At 36.3% G+C, this 21,322-nt stretch overlaps 1 protein-coding gene across 15 annotated transcripts in view; it reads left to right on the top strand.

Moving 5' to 3' along the window:
- The window catches only part of LOC145278112 (uncharacterized), a 274,399-nt gene that overhangs the window by 212,846 nt on the left and 40,231 nt on the right, over positions 1-21,322 (top strand). For 13 of the 15 annotated variants that reach the window (XM_080130385.1, XM_080130390.1, XM_080130398.1 and 10 more), the window contains 5 exons: positions 168-311; positions 2,815-2,958; positions 5,525-5,668; positions 8,237-8,380; positions 15,021-15,164. In XM_080130385.1, the coding sequence (XP_079986511.1) occupies positions 168-311; positions 2,815-2,958; positions 5,525-5,668; positions 8,237-8,380; positions 15,021-15,164 (720 nt within the window). The remainder of the gene's footprint in view (positions 1-167; positions 312-2,814; positions 2,959-5,524; positions 5,669-8,236; positions 8,381-15,020; positions 15,165-21,322) is intronic. The other 2 variants (XM_080130393.1, XM_080130399.1) reach the window with 1 other exon arrangement.

Genomic DNA, 21,322 nt, shown 5'->3' on the forward strand with positions numbered 1-21,322 from the left:
CCCCGAGTAGCATTCGAGTCTTTATACGTGGTGTCTCTTTTTATAAAAACTGTATTTTATTAATGTTACATAGACACATTGTTATCGATAAATTATCTCTAAGACAAAACTGATGTTAGATATAGATTATCTTTTAATTCTTTCTTATTTTTATGATATCCATATAGGAAAGGTTTGTCAAGATGGATTCTATGGTCCTGACTGTCAATACAGGTGTGGACATTGCAAACATATGTCACAATGTGACAAAGATTCTGGTATTTGCAAGACCGGTTGCGCTGCAGGATGGATAGGACAATATTGTAAACAACGTAAGTAAAAAGTTTTCCTTCTTTTCTTTATCATGTAAGTAATTGTGTTTTAAATAAATAACTTTGTACAGAACCTCCTCTCACCGATGTCGTAATTCGAACCACCTCTTAAGTTCACTGTGTTCTCTGAGCTTCAAATAACATGAAGGGATGGCAAATTATGACGTAAATTATTATGTAGTTAATAAAATTGGACATTTATTCCTGGTTTGAGTCTCGTAGATTTCTTACTAACTCAATCTCACATTATAATTTAAGGAGAGTCGAAAGTGAGTCTTGGTTTTCCTTTGGCAATCTCGTAACTCTCGCTTCTCTTTTTTTTGTCTTGAGTCCTTTTGTTGCATGAACGATGTTTTTGACAAAGAGCGAAACATTGCTGTTTTCTAGGTAAGAATTCCTTCCATCAAATACTTATCGTTAGCAATTTTTTTACCTTTAAAATTAGTTTTAACTCTTTACATCAAATGGTTAATGCCTTGTCTTGAGGGATTTCATAAAAAATGAGGGAATAATTAAAACGATAAATTTGAAAACAAAACAAATTTAAAATGTTTTTCATATCTTCTATCTGACTGCGTTCATATGTAAACAAGAGCCAGCTGAACTAACCTCCATCACGAAACTGGCCAAATATTTTAGACAAGAATCTTACAAATGGCATACAGAAACCAATGTCTGCCTTGGCTGTATTTTCCAAGAGGAGCGGGAGATATGGGTCACTCGGAGATCATCCATAATCATTGTGCCAATATTGTGAGTATCGGACAATATTTAATGAAGTCCCTAAATCGAACATTGAAATTGTACATCAATATCACGAAACAAGAGCCAGCAGAATATCCTTCATTACCAGACTGATCAAACATTTAAGACAAGATTGTTTTACTGTTATTATATATCTGTTGGAAAGGATAACGAGAAGACTCGGAAACAGTGAAATGAATAATAGATTAAACTGAAAATACAGAAACGATATTAGTTCGCGTTTAGACTGCTGAAAAGCAAAACCTGGCCACCGGAAGTGACGCCAGGAATAATCCATTGGTAGAATCTTTAGTGGTGCCATCTAAACACTTACAGATGAGACGGAATCAGAAAACTAGTCTGCTACGAAAATAGCGCAAAAGAGTCATTGAAACCCAAATTGTATAACACAAAAAAAATGGGCCAACAAACAGCATATCAACTATATTTTGGATGAATCTATTTAGGAATATATAGATAAAGAAGACTTTATAGACTGACTAAAATGAAGATCGCTCCACTTTAATCAGGAGAAGATTGTAATGGCTGCCCAAAATAAAGGTTCGATAGCTAAAACTTTTAAGAAAACGAGTAGGGTTGTGACAACAGAATATTCTTTTCATTCTTTTAACTCTTAAGTATATATCCAACAGTAAGACACAGTCACTCCATCAAGAACCACATCAGTCTATATAAAAACATATAAGATATTAACGGATATATATTTTAGAGTACAAACAATAAAACGAATATGCTGTTGTCACAGTCCTAAAAATTAGTAGTTTAAATAATAACAAGTGTAAGTTCTGGCCTATAAAATTAGATAGTGTATGCTACCTGACATCTAGTTTGAAGATTCTGCTGAGGGACGATTGCTGTATGTATGCAACACAAATAATTGCATACCTGCCACTTTTAAGTGTAAATAAAGTTGTAACTATAGATTTGTGAAGCAAAATAATAATGAATATTTGTATTGATTTGTTTGTTTGTTTGTTTGTGTGTTTGGGATTGGTTACAGAGCTCCATTGACAAATGTATAAGTTTTTTTATTACATTCTCACACCAGACAAGGGGCAGTACCACTTTGGTGTAGTGGGCTACTATCAGAGACATAATTTGTAAGGATACTATTTAAGGAGTTGAGCAAAAAGATGTCTGTTCACATTACACTTGAATTTCTGCATGTTAGTACAGTTGGAGAAGCAGGAACTCGGAAGGGAATTCCAAAGTCTAGCAGTTCTGGGAAGAAACTATTAGAGTAGAAGACTTTCTTACATCTATATATATCTACTGTGTAGGTGTGGGATTTTGCTGTTTATATGTGGTATTTACGTCGAGGTGGTACCATGCCATATTGTTTAGTATTGCTTTATATCCCGTGATCTACCTTTCAGAAAGTTATTAATATAATTAAGATAATAATGAAATAGATTGGAGTTTTAATATTTCAACCAACAAGCATCGCATTAAAATGAAATACTTATAAATAGTTTCTTAGTTATTCAAGCACGCATATATTGTAGCCAATAAACACGCGCATCTCTTTTTTTTATTGTTTTGACAAGAGTGTACACTAATTAAACGATATCCTCGAGTAGCATTCGAGTCTTTATACGTGGTGTCTCTTTTTATAAAAACTGTATTTTGATTAATGTTACGTAGACACATTGTTATCGATAAATTTTCTCTAAGACATAATTGATGTTAGATATAGATTATCTTTTAATTCTTTCTTATTTTTATTATATCCATATAGGAAAGGTTTGCCAAGATGGATTCTATGGTCCTGACTGTCAATACAGGTGTGGACATTGCAAAGATATGTCACAATGTGACAAAGATTCTGGTATTTGCAAGACCGGTTGCGCTGCAGGATGGATAGGACAATATTGTAAACAACGTAAGTAAAAAGTTTTCCTTCTTTTCTTTATCATGTAAGTAATTGTGTTTTAAATAAATAACTTTGTACAGAACCTCCTCTCACCGATGTCGTAATTCGAACCACCTCTTAAGTTCACTGTGTTCTCTGAGCTTCAAATAACATGAAGGGATGGCAAATTATGACGTAAATTATTATGTAGTTAATATAATCGGACATTTATTCCTGGTTTGAGTCTCATAGATTTCTTACTAACTCAATCTCACATTATAATTTAAGGAGTGTCGAAAGTGAGTCTTGGTTTTCCTTTGGCAATCTCGTAACTCTCGCTTCTCTTTTTTTTGTCTTGAGTCCTTTTGTTGCATGAACGATGTTTTTGACAAAGAGCGAAACATTGCTGCTTTCTAGGTAAGAATTCCTTCCATCAAATACTTATCGTTAGCAATTTTTTTACCTTTAAAATTAGTTTTAACTCTTTACATCAAATGGTTAATGCCTTGTCTTGAGGGATTTCATAAAATATGAGGGAATAAGTAAAACGAAAGATTTGAAAACAAAACAAATTTAAAATGTTTTTCATATCTTCTATCTGACTGCGTTCATATGTAAACAAGAGCCAGCTGAACTAACCTCCATCACGAAACTGGCCAAATATTTTAGACAAGAATCTTACAAATGACATACAGAAATCAATGTCTGCCTTGGCTGTATTTTCCAAGAGGAGCGGGAGATATGGGTCACTCGGAGATCATCCATAATCATTGTGCCAATATTGTGAGCATCGGACGATATTTAATGAAGTCCCGAAATCGAACATTGAAATTGTACATCAATATCACGAAACAAGAGCCAGCAGAATATCCTTCATTACCAGACTGATCAAACATTTAAGACAAGATTGTTTTACTGTTATGATGGATCTGTTGGAAAAGATAACGAGAAGACTCGGAAACAGTGAAATGAATAATAGATTCAACTGAAAATACAGAAACGATATTAGTTGAGTGAGAACTAAGCTCAACTGAAAGACAAAGTAAAGTTACGACGGTCTCCCTTTCTGAGTCGCGTTTAGACTGCTGAAAAGCAAAACCTGGCCACCGGACGTGACGCCAGGAATAATCCATTGGTAGAATCTTTAGTGGTGCCATCTAAACACTTACAGATGAGACAGAATCAGAAAACTAGTCTGCTACCAAAATAGCGCAAAAGAGTCATTGAAACCCCAATTGTATAACACAAAAAAAAAATGGGCCAACCAACAGCATATCAAGTATATTTTGGATGAATCTATTTAGGAATATATAGATAAAGAAGACTTTATAGACTGACTAAAATGAAGATCGCTCCACTTTAATCAGGAGAAGATTGTAATGGCTGCCCAAAATAAAGGTTCGATAGCTAAAACTTTTAAGAAAATGAGTAGGGTTGTGACAACAGAATATTCTTTTCATTCTTTTAACTCTTAAGTATATATCCAACAGTAAGACACAGTCACTCCATCAAGAACCACATCAGTCTATATAAAAACATATAAGATATTAACGGATATATATTTTAGAGTACAAACAATAAAACGAATATGCTGTTGTCACAGTCCTAAAAATTAGTAGTTTAAATAATAACAAGTGTAAGTTCTGGCCTATAAAATTAGATAGTGTATGCTACCTGACATCTAGTTTGAAGATTCTGCTGAGGGACGATTGCTGTATGTATGCAACACAAATAATTGCATACCTGCCACTTTTAAGTGTAAATAAAGTTGTAACTATAGATTTGTGAAGCAAAATAATAATGAATATTTGTATTGATTTGTTTGTTTGTTTGTTTGTGTGTTTGGGATTGGTTACAGAGCTCCATTGACAAATGTATAAGTTTTTTTATTACATTCTCACACCAGACAAGGGGCAGTACCACTTTGGTGTAGTGGGCTACTATCAGAGACATAATTTGTAAGGATACTATTTAAGGAGTTGAGCAAAAAGATGTCTGTTCACATTACACTTGAATTTCTGCATGTTAGTACAGTTGGAGAAGCAGGAACTCGGAAGGGATTTCCAAAGTCTAGCAGTTCTGGGAAGAAGCTATTAGAGTAGAAGACTTTCTTACATCTATATATCTCTACTGTGTAGGTGTGGGATTTTGCTGTTTATATGGGGTATTTACGTCGAGGTGGTACCATGCCATATTGTTTAGTATTGCTTTATATCCCGTGATCTACCTTTCAGAAAGTTATTAATATAATTAAGATAATAATGAAATAGATTGGAGTTTTAATATTTCAACCAACAAGCATCGCATTAAAATGAAATACTTATAAATAGTTTCTTAGTTATTCAAGCACGCATATATTGTAGCCAATAAACACGCGCATCTCTTTTTTTTATTGTTTTGACAAGAGTGTACACTAATTAAACGATATCCTCGAGTAGCATTCGAGTCTTTATACGTGGTGTCTCTTTTTATAAAAACTGTATTTTGATTAATGTTACGTAGACACATTGTTATCGATAAATTTTCTCTAAGACATAATTGATGTTAGATATAGATTATCTTTTAATTCTTTCTTATTTTTATTATATCCATATAGGAAAGGTTTGCCAAGATGGATTCTATGGTCCTGACTGTCAATACAGGTGTGGACATTGCAAAGATATGTCACAATGTGACAAAGATTCTGGTATTTGCAAGACCGGTTGCGCTGCAGGATGGATAGGACAATATTGTAAACAACGTAAGTAAAAAGTTTTCCTTCTTTTCTTTATCATGTAAGTAATTGTGTTTTAAATAAATAACTTTGTACAGAACCTCCTCTCACCGATGTCGTAATTCGAACCACCTCTTAAGTTCACTGTGTTCTCTGAGCTTCAAATAACATGAAGGGATGGCAAATTATGACGTAAATTATTATGTAGTTAATATAATCGGACATTTATTCCTGGTTTGAGTCTCATAGATTTCTTACTAACTCAATCTCACATTATAATTTAAGGAGTGTCGAAAGTGAGTCTTGGTTTTCCTTTGGCAATCTCGTAACTCTCGCTTCTCTTTTTTTTTGTCTTGAGTCCTTTTGTTGCATGAACGATGTTTTTGACAAAGAGCGAAACATTGCTGCTTTCTAGGTAAGAATTCCTTCCATCAAATACTTATCGTTAGCAATTTTTTTACCTTTAAAATTAGTTTTAACTCTTTACATCAAATGGTTAATGCCTTGTCTTGAGGGATTTCATAAAATATGAGGGAATAAGTAAAACGAAAGATTTGAAAACAAAACAAATTTAAAATGTTTTTCATATCTTCTATCTGACTGCGTTCATATGTAAACAAGAGCCAGCTGAACTAACCTCCATCACGAAACTGGCCAAATATTTTAGACAAGAATCTTACAAATGACATACAGAAATCAATGTCTGCCTTGGCTGTATTTTCCAAGAGGAGCGGGAGATATGGGTCACTCGGAGATCATCCATAATCATTGTGCCAATATTGTGAGCATCGGACGATATTTAATGAAGTCCCGAAATCGAACATTGAAATTGTACATCAATATCACGAAACAAGAGCCAGCAGAATATCCTTCATTACCAGACTGATCAAACATTTAAGACAAGATTGTTTTACTGTTATGATGGATCTGTTGGAAAAGATAACGAGAAGACTCGGAAACAGTGAAATGAATAATAGATTCAACTGAAAATACAGAAACGATATTAGTTGAGTGAGAACTAAGCTCAACTGAAAGACAAAGTAAAGTTACGACGGTCTCCCTTTCTGAGTCGCGTTTAGACTGCTGAAAAGCAAAACCTGGCCACCGGAAGTGACGCCAGGAATAATCCATTGGTAGAATCTTTAGTGGTGCCATCTAAACACTTACAGATGAGACAGAATCAGAAAACTAGTCTGCTACGAAAATAGCGCAAAAGAGTCATTGAAACCCCAATTGTATAACACAAAAAAAAAAATGGGCCAACCAACAGCATATCAAGTATATTTTGGATGAATCTATTTAGGAATATATAGATAAAGAAGACTTTATAGACTGACTAAAATGAAGATCGCTCCACTTTAATCAGGAGAAGATTGTAATGGCTGCCCAAAATAAAGGTTCGATAGCTAAAACTTTTAAGAAAATGAGTAGGGTTGTGACAACAGAATATTCTTTTCATTCTTTTAACTCTTAAGTATATATCCAACAGTAAGACACAGTCACTCCATCAAGAACCACATCAGTCTATATAAAAACATATAAGATATTAACGGATATATATTTTAGAGTACAAACAATAAAACGAATATGCTGTTGTCACAGTCCTAAAAATTAGTAGTTTAAATAATAACAAGTGTAAGTTCTGGCCTATAAAATTAGATAGTGTATGCTACCTGACATCTAGTTTGAAGATTCTGCTGAGGGACGATTGCTGTATGTATGCAACACAAATAATTGCATACCTGCCACTTTTAAGTGTAAATAAAGTTGTAACTATAGATTTGTGAAGCAAAATAATAATGAATATTTGTATTGATTTGTTTGTTTGTTTGTTTGTGTGTTTGGGATTGGTTACAGAGCTCCATTGACAAATGTATAAGTTTTTTTATTACATTCTAACACCAGACAAGGGACAGTACCACTTTGGTGTAGTGGGCTACTATCAGAGACATAATTTGTAAGGATACTATTTAAGGAGTTGAGCAAAAAGATGTCTGTTCACATTACACTTGAATTTCTGCATGTTAGTACAGTTGGAGAAGCAGGAACTCGGAAGGGATTTCCAAAGTCTAGCAGTTCTGGGAAGAAACTATTAGAGTAGAAGACTTTCTTACATCTATATATCTCTACTGTGTAGGTGTGGGATTTTGCTGTTTATATGGGGTATTTACGTCGAGGTGGTACCATGCCATATTGTTTAGTATTGCTTTATATCCCGTGATCTACCTTTCAGAAAGTTATTAATATAATTAAGATAATAATGAAATAGATTGGAGTTTTAATATTTCAACCAACAAGCATCGCATTAAAATGAAATACTTATAAATAGTTTCTTAGTTATTCAAGCACGCATATATTGTAGCCAATAAACACGCGCATCTCTTTTTTTTATTGTTTTGACAAGAGTGTACACTAATTAAACGATATCCTCGAGTAGCATTCGAGTCTTTATACGTGGTGTCTCTTTTTATAAAAACTGTATTTTGATTAATGTTACGTAGACACATTGTTATCGATAAATTTTCTCTAAGACATAATTGATGTTAGATATAGATTATCTTTTAATTCTTTCTTATTTTTATTATATCCATATAGGAAAGGTTTGCCAAGATGGATTCTATGGTCCTGACTGTCAATACAGGTGTGGACATTGCAAAGATATGTCACAATGTGACAAAGATTCTGGTATTTGCAAGACCGGTTGCGCTGCAGGATGGATAGGACAATATTGTAAACAACGTAAGTAAAAAGTTTTCCTTCTTTTCTTTATCATGTAAGTAATTGTGTTTTAAATAAATAACTTTGTACAGAACCTCCTCTCACCGATGTCGTAATTCGAACCACCTCTTAAGTTCACTGTGTTCTCTGAGCTTCAAATAACATGAAGGGATGGCAAATTATGACGTAAATTATTATGTAGTTAATATAATCGGACATTTATTCCTGGTTTGAGTCTCATAGATTTCTTACTAACTCAATCTCACATTATAATTTAAGGAGTGTCGAAAGTGAGTCTTGGTTTTCCTTTCGCAATCTCGTAACTCTCGCTTCTCTTTTTTTTGTCTTGAGTCCTTTTGTTGCATGAACGATGTTTTTGACAAAGAGCGAAACATTGCTGCTTTCTAGGTAAGAATTCCTTCCATCAAATACTTATCGTTAGCAATTTTTTTACCTTTAAAATTAGTTTTAACTCTTTACATCAAATGGTTAATGCCTTGTCTTGAGGGATTTCATAAAATATGAGGGAATAAGTAAAACGAAAGATTTGAAAACAAAACAAATTTAAAATGTTTTTCATATCTTCTATCTGACTGCGTTCATATGTAAACAAGAGCCAGCTGAACTAACCTCCATCACGAAACTGGCCAAATATTTTAGACAAGAATCTTACAAATGACATACAGAAATCAATGTCTGCCTTGGCTGTATTTTCCAAGAGGAGCGGGAGATATGGGTCACTCGGAGATCATCCATAATCATTGTGCCAATATTGTGAGCATCGGACGATATTTAATGAAGTCCCGAAATCGAACATTGAAATTGTACATCAATATCACGAAACAAGAGCCAGCAGAATATCCTTCATTACCAGACTGATCAAACATTTAAGACAAGATTGTTTTACTGTTATGATGTATCCGTTGGAAAGGATAACGAGAAGACTCGGAAACAGTGAAATGAATAGTAGATTCAACTGAAAATACAGAAACGATGTTAGTTGAGTGAGAACTAAGCTCAACTGAAAGACAAAGTAAAGTTACAACGGTCTCCCTTTCTGAGTCGCGTTTAGACTGCTGAAAAGCAAAACCTGGCCACCGGAAGTGACGCCAGGAATAATCCATTGGTAGAATCTTTAGTGGTGCCATCTAAACACTTACAGATGAGACAGAATCAGAAAACTAGTCTGCTACCAAAATAGCGCAAAAGAGTCATTGAAACCCCAATTGTATAACACAGAAAAAATGGGCCAACCAACAGCGTATCACCTATATTTTGGATGAATCTATTTAGGAATATATAGATAAAGAAGTCTATATAGACTGATTAAAAAGAAGATCGCCCCACTTCAATCAGGAGAAGATTGTAATGGCTGCCCAAAATAAAGGTTCGATAGCTAAAACTTTTAAGAAAATGAGTAGGGTTGTGACAACAGAATATTCTTTTCATTCTTTTAACTCTTAAGTATATATCCAACAGTAAGACACAGTCAATCCACCAAGAACCACATAAGTCTATATAAAAACATATAAGATATTAACGGATATATACTTTAGAGTAAAAAAAATAAAACGAATATGCTGTTGTCACAGTCCTAAAAATTAGTAGTCTAAATAATAACAAGTGTAAGTCCTGGCCTATAAAATTAGATAGTGTGTGCTACCTGACATCTAGTTTGAAGATTCTGCTGGGGGACGATTGCTGTATGTATGCAACACAAATAATTGTGTAAATATCGAAACTGGACGATCCGTAAAATTTTGAATATCAAATGTAGCAGCAAATCTTGGGAACATGTTTACCAGAAAGAACAGTTGGAAATAAGTTATACACCATGTACTATTACTATGCAATTTCTACAACTGCATACCTGGCACTTTTAAGTGTAAATAAAGTTATAACTATAGATTTGTGAAGCAAAATAATAATGAATATTTGCATTGATTGTTTGTTTGTTTGTTTGGGATTGGTTACAGAGCTCCATTGACAAATATATAAGGTTTTTATTACATTCTCACCCCAGACAAGGCACAGTACCACTTTCGTGTAGTGGGCTATTATCAGAGACATAATTTGTAAGGATACTATTTAGGGAGTTTATCTAAAAGATGTCTGTTCACATTACACTTGAATTTCTGCATGTCAGTACAGTTGGAGAAGCAGGAACTCGGAAGGGATTTCCAAATTCTAGCAGTTCTGGGTAAGAAACTATTAGAGTAGAAGGCTTTCTTACATCTATATATCTCTACTGTGTAGGGGTGGGATTTTGCTGTTTATATGGGGTATTTACGTTGAGGTGGTACTATGCCTCTTCTGCAGGCCTTGCTTTCGAAAAGACGGCGTACCCGCCTTTCTCCTCCCTCAGCTGCCCGTCGTCAGCCAGTTGGGTTTCAGAGAGCGCAGCTATGTCAATCTGGAACCTCCTTAGCTCTCTTAAGATAATGGCAGTTCTTCTGTCGGGTCGATCACTTGTTTTGTTGTCCATGAGGGTCCTCACATTCCAGGTTCCAAAATATAGGCGTAGGTTTTCTTTCTTTTTCCGACCGCGTGGTGGTGATCCCTCTGGATGCGGTAGTCCAGACGGGTTTTTTGAGGCAGGCTATATTTAGGGGTACCTTTTCTACCCCCCTCCCCTACTGGGGTGAGCAGAGTGGATCCTAAACAGGGCTGCTCAGTCATGGATGCAGCTGCCGAAAAACTCTTTCTGCCTCGGTCCGTGAGGTTAGCGACTGAATCTGGCACCCACCGCCTATGTGCCAGGTTGTAGCTAGGAGCTGCCAGACTACACTGTCCTGCTCCCGTCACCACTTCCTGGTCGCCACAGGACTTTTTATATCCGGGAATTTAAGCGGGGCTCTCTCTGCCTCAGTCCGGGAGCTTAATGACTAAAACTGTCATAAGACTTTTCCATCCATGATGTAGAGTAGGATGTGTTCCCTTTCGAGAGAACGCCTGCGCATGATGTCTTTTAATGTGGAGAAACTGATGCGTCTGCAGCCACCACACGGCCCCTTGGCAGAGGAGTGTGTGCTACCTGACATCTAGTTTGAAGATTCTGCTGAGGGACGATTGCTGTATGTATGCAACACAAATAATTGTGTAAATATCGAAACTGGACGATCTTTAAAATTTTGAATATCAAATGTAGCAGCAAATCTTGGGAACATGTTTACCAGAAAGAACAGTTGGAAATAAGTTATACACCATCTACTATTACTATGCAATTCCTACAACTGCATACCTGGCACTTTTAAGTGTAAATAAAGTTGTAACTATAGATTTGTGAAGCAAAATAATAATGAATATTTGTATTGATTTGTTTGTTTGTTTGTTTGGGATTGGTTACAGAGCTCCATTGACAAATGTATAAGTTTTTTTTATTACATTCTCACACCAGACAAGGGGCAGTACCACTTTGGTGTAGTGGGCTACTATCAGAGACATAATTTGTAAGGATACTATTTAGGGAGTTGAGCAAAAAGATGTCTGTTCACATTACACTTGAATTTCTGCATGTCAGTACAGTTGGAGAAACAGGAACTCGGAAGGGAATTCCAAAGCCTAGCAGTTCTGAGGAAGAAACTATTAGAGTAGAAGGCTTTCTTACATCTATATATCTCTACTGTGTAGGTGTGGGGTTTTGCTGTTTATATGGGGTATTTACGTCGAGGTGGTACCATGCCATATTGTTTAGTATTGCTTTATATCCCGTGATCTACCTGTCAGAAAGTTATTAATATTATTAAGATAATAATGAAATAGATTGGAGTTTAATATTTCAACCAACAAGCATCGCATTAAAATGAAATACTTATAAATAGTTTCTTAGTTATTCAAGCACGCATATATTATAGCCAATAAACACGCGCATCTCTTTTTTTGTATTGTTTTGACAAGAGTGTACTCTCATTAACCGATATCCTCGAGTAGCATTCGAGTCTTTATACGTGGTGTCTCTTTTTAGAAAAACTGTATTTTGATTAATGTTACGTAGACACATTGTTATCGATAAATTTTCTCTAAGACATAACTGATGTTAGATATAGATTACACTGGTCAACACAATATTTTTGGCAGGCAAAGTAAGACTGGTTTCTGGGGTTTTCAAGGGCGCTGAATCCGAATCTGACATTAGTTTTTTCAAATTGGCTCTAGTTTTTGAGATATCACAGGGGGGTCGTTTGTCTGAAATCACCCATTCGCGACCATAGCTAAACGTACAAAAAACGGCTAAATAGTGCATAAATGTCAGATATTGATTTTTATGATAATCTTAAACCACAAAGACAGTGTAAAATCTCAATCTAACAAGTTAAGTTAGATATAACATCATTTCATTTATCCTATAACTGAACACTTTTCATAGATTTCGAGGATATACAAAAAAATTGCTAAAAATTTGCTGAATTTTAATTCTCCAAGTGAAAAAAAACATTTACATAATCAGTTATATATCATAAATTAATGCAAAGCAGTATACACTAGATTCTTAGTTACAATGAACACACAAAACAATATCTTATTCACAAAACTAAAATTGACGTTTATACGATTTTCACTTGTGAGAAACTTTTGGGCAGTCTCTCAAAAGGTTCCAGCAGTAGTCTGCCATCATATGCTCATCCCATTTGCCTTGATACCTCTCTTCCATTGTTTTGATGTCTTGATGGAATCTCTCTCCTTGCTCCTCACTGTAATCACCAAGATTACCAGGAAATCTGTCGAGGTGGCTAAACAAGAAATGAACTTTAATGCTCATATTTGCCCCTAGTTTTCCGTATGCAGTAATCATCTTACGGACCAATTGCTTGTAATTGTCAGTTTTGTGATTTCCCAAAACGTTTGTCACTACATCTGTGAAGGACACCCAAGCATTTAACTCAACCGTGTTCATATGATTAGTGAAGTCAGAATCCCTCACAAGCGTTCGAATCTGAGGTCCATCGAAGATGCCACCTTTAGCTTTTTCGATGGAAAGACCTGGAAATTGCCTGCATATGTACTTGAAGCAATCCCCATCCTTGTTCAACGCCTTAACAAACTGCCTCATGAGTCCTAGTTTTATGTGCAATGGAGGGAAGATGATTCTATCCCTGGGTATCAAAGGCTCATTGATGACGTTGGCTGTGCCGACTTCGAGACTTTCTCGTTCTGGCCAGTTCTCCCTTCTCCAGTGCTGGATTCTTGCTCTGCTATCCCACAAACAAAGAAAGCAGGGATACTTTGTGTACCCACTTTGCTTACCAAGCAGAAAATTCACCATTTTCAAGTCCACACAAATCAGCCATATATGAGTGTTGTAATTCAGCTTTTCAAGAACAAATTTGATAGCATCATACTCTTCTTTCATCTTGGTAGAATGGCCAATTGGTACAGGAGCAAACTTATTGCCATTGTGCAAAAGTACAATTTTTAGACTTGCTTTCGAGCTATCTATGAAGAGACGCCAATTTGCTGGGTCATATGATGAGATCCCCATGCAGTTAAGAAGTGCAGAAACGTCATTACAAAAGACCAGGTCGTCTTTAGAAAAAAAACGAAGCAAGCTGCCTTCCCTTGTCCTATAGTATGTTACTTTTGTGCCAGAATCAAAAATGTTTTTCTCTTGGAGTCGTGATGCAAGAACTTCAGACTGCTCCTTCGACAAACAAAGGTCTTGCACTAGGTCATTAAGTTCAGATTGATTGAAAAGCTGAGGGCCATTTGAGGGTTCTTCATAATCACTACACCTATCATCACTTGATATTGAAAGATCAGCTGGAATCTCTTCGGTTTCATCGATTTCAGGCAAACTGGTGAAAACAGGCACAGGTAGATCCTCAGAGTGCGCAAAAGGACGGATAGCAGAATCCAGGCTCGGATACTGCCAATTTGCTTTCTTGTGCTTGTTAAACCCCGTCATGTCATTGAGACAGAAGTAGCAGTCATCAAAATGATTGTTGGGCTCTCTCCACACCATTGGTACAGCAAACTTCAACTTCAGCTTCCGTTGGTCCAACCGCGGAGACTTTCTACACAGGTTTTGCACACCATATGTGGGGCCCAAGACTTGTCTTGGTCACCAAGTATCATATCGAAGTATGCTTTGTACGCCCTCTTGACAAAGTCTGTAATATTCCTCTTTTGTTGTGCTATCATATACTGTCCACAGATGTAACAAAAGACATCCGGTTCATATCTGCAACATCTTCTAGAAGAACTCATTTTCTCTCTGGAACTCATTTTAAACTGTGGAATTAAAAAGAAAATTCTTAATTACTGTTTAATTTATACTGCAACTATATTTATGGAACATGTTATTAAGTAATTACAGTATATACTTATATAAAAATTCTCCCTATATAAATAATTATATAAAAATTCTCCCTGAAATACTTCAATATATACATAATCATTATAATGATTCAATAATATCAGAAAATTATTATTTACTGCTTCTATATTGAAGTATTTCAGGGAGAATTTTAGCAGTTTAGGCTTATTTGGGGCTATCAGTATCTTCTAAACTAGAGTCAATCTGGCAAAACCAATGTTATATTCGTAATCAGTGACCTTCAAAACCCCAGAAAACACTCCTAGATGGTCTGCCAAAGAAAAAAAAAAAAATTTGTTGACCAGTGTTATCTTTTAATTCTTTCTTATTTTTATGATATCCATATAGGAAAGGTTTGTCAAGATGGATTTTATGGTCCTGACTGTCAATACAGGTGTGGACATTGCAAAGATATGTCACAATGTGACAAAGATTCTGGTATTTGCAAGACCGGTTGCGCTGCAGGATGGATAGGACAATATTGTAAACAACGTAAGTAAAAAATTTTCCTTCTTTTCTTTATCATGTAAGTAATTGTGTTTTAAATAAATAACTTTGTACAGAACCTCCTCACACCGATGTCGTAATTCGAACCACCTCTTAAGTTCACTGTGTTCTCTGAGCTTCAAATAACATGAAGGGATGGCAAATTATGACGTAAATTATTGTGTAGTTAATATAATCGGACATTTATTCCTGGTTTGAGTCTCATAGATTTCTTGCTAACTCAATCTCACATTATAATTTAAGGAGAGTCGAAAGTGAGTCTTGGTTTTCCTTTGGCAATCTCGTAACTCTCGCTTCTCTTTTTTTTTGTTTTGAGTCCTTTTGTTGCATGAACGATGTTTTTGTCCAAGAGCGAAACATTGCTGCTTTCTTAGTCAGAATCCATTCCATACAATTTTTATCGTTAGCATTTATTTTTACCTTCAATAATATTTTTTTAACACTTTACATCAAATGGCTTCATGCCTTGTCTTTAGCGATTTCCTTAAAAAATGAGGGAATAATTAAAACGACAGATTCGAAAACAAAAGTAATTTAAAATGTTTAGTCAGAACATTTATCTGACTGCGTTTATACGCATATGTAATAAAAGCAAACTGAAGTAAAAAGTAAAGTTATGACTCTCCCTCTCTCTCTCTCTCTCTCTCTCTCTCTCATATATATATATATATATATATATATATATATATATATATATATATATATATGTGTATATATAACAGTAGATAGTAGGTGGCTTGAAGCATTGTTGGTAAAGAAATATATATATATATTTTAAAGCCAACAACAATGTGGAGGAAGACCGGAAAAGATGACGTAAAAAAGAAAAACTAACAGATGTGGACGGGTATGGTTCAATAGAAGAGTGTCTAACCTGTATTAGACTATAATTCTTCACTTCAATGTATATATATATATATATATATATATATATATATATATATATTCCGTTTAGACTGCTCAAAAGCAAAACCTTGCCACCGGAAGTGACGTCACATATAGCCCAACAGAATCCCTAAAGTACCCAAAGTTACTTCATTGCTTAACACAGAAAAAAAATGGACCAACCAACAGCGTATATTTTGGGTGAATCTACTCAGGAGTATATCGATAAAGAAGACACTATAGACTGGCTAAAAAGAAGATCGCTCCATAACGATCATGAGAAGATTACAATAGCTGCCCAAGATAAAGGATCGATGGGTAAACTTTTAAGAAAATGAGTAGGGTTGTGACAACAGAATATTCTTTTCATTCTCTTTACTCTTAAGTATATATCCGACAGTAAGACACAGTCAATCCACCGAGAACCACACCTGTCTATATAAAAACATATAAGATATTAACGGATATATACTAAAGAGTCAAAACAATAAAAAGAATATGCTGTTGTCACAGCCGTAAAAATTAGTAGTCTTAATAATAACAAGTGCAAGTTCTGGCCCATAAAATTAGATAGTGTGTGCCACCTGACATCTAGTTTGAAGATTCTGCTGAGGGTCGACTACTGTACAATGTCATACAATGGAGTGTGTAAATAACTTTATCTTGTTAAAGTTCAATGTAAACAAGTTCTTGTTATACCGTCCCTGAAATAATCAAATTCTACCACAATTTCCAGCATTAACGATCACTACGCTGTAGTCTTATTTATCACTCATTATGTTGCGTTGTGTGCACTCAGTCTATATAACTGCATGGACAAAATGGTCACCGGACAAGTTTACCGACGAGTGTATATTTTGAATGACAACTAAAAGACTCGACTGTTTACAAAAGAACTCGAGTTTATTTTCAACAATCTTTCTTTACACTTTTATCGGTTGTCATTGACTCCACTAGCGAGGAGAGAGAGAGTGTTATTGAAGATAGGTGGCGTGGCGGGGGTGTTGACAGATGACAGACTGATCTCACCGCGTCGGCCGCTACTCTCTTTTAAAAACCAAAACATCTTTGTTTATATTGATATCGGTCACGTTTCTCTAGCCCAGCTGTGAATGTCTCTGCATTCCGATCTGGTCATAAAATATTTGTTGATGTTATTATTTTCAATTGTAGGCCAATTTCCTTTTGTTTGTTTGGTCTTGAAACATTTCCGAATGTGTGTCAGTAGCTCAGGTGACGCTCGTGCAACATTCCATGTTGTCATGGTTGAAACGTGACCCTCATATCACGTTATTGGCTTGCCTCTCCGATTTCTTCACAGCCTGTCCCTTTTATTATACAACACCTCTTCCATTCTCCATTTTCAAAATTTTGACCTCAAAATTTTACCTTCCTCTCTCCTCCCCTTGGAGTTTAATTACATTGACAACACATATAATTTCACAACAATTTACAGGTTTTTTTCTTTTTTCTTTTCACACAAGTTCACATTAAATATAGTCCACAAAAGTCTTTTAACAATTGTCCTTTTTCAACACAAAACAAAACAAAACAAACAAAAATAATCATAATGCATACATCTTTTCCTTTTTTCTTTTTCAAAAGTTCATCACAAAACATTTTAACAAACAGCGATCAAATGTTTCCATTTTTCTTCTTCACTTCTGATGCGTAGTTCATTGACCACCAGTGGTTACTGCACTGTAATTATTAAATTAGCATCAGTTGTTATGACACTCGACAGCTTCCCTGCGTGCTTCTGCAAAAGTTTTTTTTTTTTTTTTTCAAAAAAAAAAACTACTTTTCCCTTTCAACTTACTAATTGAAATGAGGAGCCGCTGCTATCTTCTCAAGTGTCACTCATTGTTCGACCCGCGGAGAAAAGGCTTTTATTAGCAGGGTTTGACTACCTTTCTCAACATGGTATTCACCCATCCCAAACATCCCCCTTTCTCCCTGCTCCCAGCAACTGGCGTAGCTTGTGCCCTATTTGCTACCGGGTCGACTATATGTCTCCTTGCACGACGCGGAATATTATCCGAGTCTGCAAAACGTTCCAAGTGTTCCAAGCGTGCCGTCATGCTGTTCACATTTCCCGACGACATGCTTCGCGTCAATATACGGCCCTCCATCAACGGAATATTAGATTCCTCCTTGGAATCCCTTCGTTGATGTCGAGATTTCTGCACTGGGAAACCAGTCTCTTCTGGTTCGGTATCGCTCTCCGAATCCTCTGATACCTCCGGAGCTGCCAATGCAGTTTTCCTTAACGGTCTCTTTGTAGTGGGGATCTCCCACTCCTCAATAAACGCTGCCCGTAAGTGCTCAGCATGCGCCTTTGTTACAGAGCCCGTTAATTGGTCTTTAATTCTATACGAGACAGGACCCGTTTTATCTATCACTACATTATACGGTTTCCACCGCATATCTAATTTTCCTCTGGTGGTTCTTGTAAAACACTAAATCACCAACCTCAAACTCGACAGTCTTTGTCCTTTTTTCCGAACTATCTATCATTCTTTTTCTAGCTCTCATAATATTGTTCCTAACTAGTGTGAACGTCCGATGCATTTCTTGTAGAGCGATCTCGTGATGTTCATCACCATAGTATACTCTGCGGGGTCTCAATATATTGTCTAAAGGCAGAATCACATCTCTATTATAGAGCAAGTAATATGGTGAGTATTTTGTCATTTCGCTCACATGGAACCTAACAGCCGCTAGCATCTGATTCATATATATGTCCCACGACTGTTCATTGTTCCCCATTTACTTAGCTAATACGTCATGCATCGTTCTGTGAAAGCGTTCAACTTTTCTATTACTCTGAGGATGATAGAACGACGTGGTCACGTGATGCACATTGAGGTCCTTCAATGCTTTTTCCATAATTTTATTAATATTTTCGGGCCCATTATCCGTTCAAAGCTGGAGTGGTGCCCCGAACCTGGGAAAAATCTCATCAATCAATAGATGCACCACAGTTTCTGCTTTCTTATTTGGAACCGCAAAAGCCTCCGGCCAACCACTGTACATGTCTATAAATGTCACTATATACTGGTTACCCGAAAGCGTCTTTGGGTAGGGCCCAGAAACATCTAACGCTAGTTTAGCGAAAGGAAAAGGAGGCAAATCGCACTCCTGCATTGGAGGTTGTTGTTTCCTCAAATTTCTGGTCTGACACGGAATACATTTCCCTATGTATTCATTTATTTCCTTAAATAAACAAGGCCAGAAATATTTTTGTTTAATTGCGTGAAACGTCTTTTCCACGCCCATGTGACCATTATCATCGTGATATTACACTAAAACCCTTTTCCCAAGATGCGACGGTACATATAACCTAATTAGTGGTTCGTCGTCGGGCTGCGACAAATAGTATACTACTTCGTCCATTACAATGTACTTTTTTCTTTCCATTTTGGACGCTTTACCATTTTTCATACGCATCTTTAAGTCCACGATCTCCTTATCCTCTTCTTGTTCCCTAATCATATCTATGCCCGCTAACGTAGGTCGTTCGTGCTCACCCGATGAGTCCTCAGCATTCTTATACGATGCATACTCATTCGGCTCAAAGAGATTAGAGTTTATTGCGCTCACTCGATAGTTTCTACTATCTATCTCTACAGGGGGATCATTTGTGTCCTGGCTTGGATTCACCGCACGTGACAAAAGATCAGCACAAACATTATCTTTTCCCTTCAGGTATCGTATGGTGCAATTATAACCAGTCATACTTTAAGCCCACGTCTGTATTTTCCTATTCTGTATCGGTGAGTTTAATAAATATTCTAAAGGTCTATGATCCGTATAGATGGTGAACGTCGCACTATGCAAATAATGATTTAATTTATCAAGGGCATAGTGTATCGCATATGCCTCTTTCTCTATCGTTGACCATCTTGTTTGCGTATCACTTAACTTATGGGATAACAAGTAAATTGGTTTCTCTACCTCGTTACCTTCCCTTTTATCATAGACCATTTGTGACAAACATGCCCCAATCGAGTGATCGGATGCATCCGTATACAGTCTGTAGTCCCTTTCTGGATCGGGATAGGCCAGTAGCACCATATCTGCGAGCTTTGCTTTTAAGCTATCAAAGGCAGACTGACATGCGTCGTCCCATTGGAAACGTGCATGCTTTCTCGTCAACCGGACTAAAGGTTCGGCGATATCGGAAAAATCTTTTATAAACCTCCGATAATATGACGTCATACAAATGAAAGCTCTCACTTGCTTCACAGTGGTTGGAGTCGAAATCAATTTTATAGATTTGACTTTCTCCAGGTCTGGCTGTATACCCCTATCGCTAACTTTGAACCCCAGATACTGTATCTCTTGTTTAAAAAACTCACACTTTGTGGCTTTTAACTTGAGGTTATGTCTCCTAAGACTACCTAATACCCTATCTATATGTTTTAGATGGTCTTCCTTCGTATTGGAAAATATAAGTATATCGTCCAAATACGACAGCACAAACTCTTCTTGTCCTCTCAAAACTATGGACATTAACTCCTGAAAGATCCCGGGGGCGTTCGCCAGTCCGAACGGCATCACATTAAAGTAAAATAATCCCCGATGGCAGGTGAACGCTGTTTTCTCTCTATCGTTCTTATTCAATTTAACCTGCCAGTATCCTGACTTTAAATCTAATTTTGTGAAGTATTTTGCTGACCCGAGCGAGGCTAGAATATAATCAATTACTGGTAATGCTCGGGCATACTTCTTTGTGACTTTATTTAGTGCTCTAAAGTCCACACAAAATCTTTTACTACCATCCTTTTTCTCTACTAAAACTATTGGAAAACTCCACGGGCTATTTGATCTTTCGATTACTCCTGCCCGCATCATTTCCTCTAACGCTAACTCTACCTCTTTTCTTCGTTTTAGCGGTGTTCGATACGGGCATTTTCGTATGGGCTCATGCGTTCCTGTATCGATACGCATCTCCACCGTATTGGTTCTGCCCAAATCTTTATCCTCCGTAACGAACAAATCTTTATTCCTCTCTAGTACCTTATCAACTTCCGACTTAAATTCCTCGGGTACTTTAACTCCCTTCACGGTTTTGTCGGACTCTTTTCTCATATGTTTTTCTAGCATGGTAATTTCAGTAATACTACCAGCCACACTACATCTAGCTATTGGACAATCTCTTCTTAATGTGACTGTCTGGTTGGTATTATTCATGATCATCAGTGGCAGCCTACGGGACTTGTTAATTCTTACTACCGAATTTGCTACTGATATCC

Source organism: Euprymna scolopes, chromosome 6 (genome assembly GCF_053919585.1).
Source record: "Euprymna scolopes isolate OS-2025 chromosome 6, ASM5391958v1, whole genome shotgun sequence".
In the NCBI taxonomy this organism is placed as follows: Eukaryota; Metazoa; Mollusca; class Cephalopoda; order Sepiida; family Sepiolidae; genus Euprymna; species Euprymna scolopes.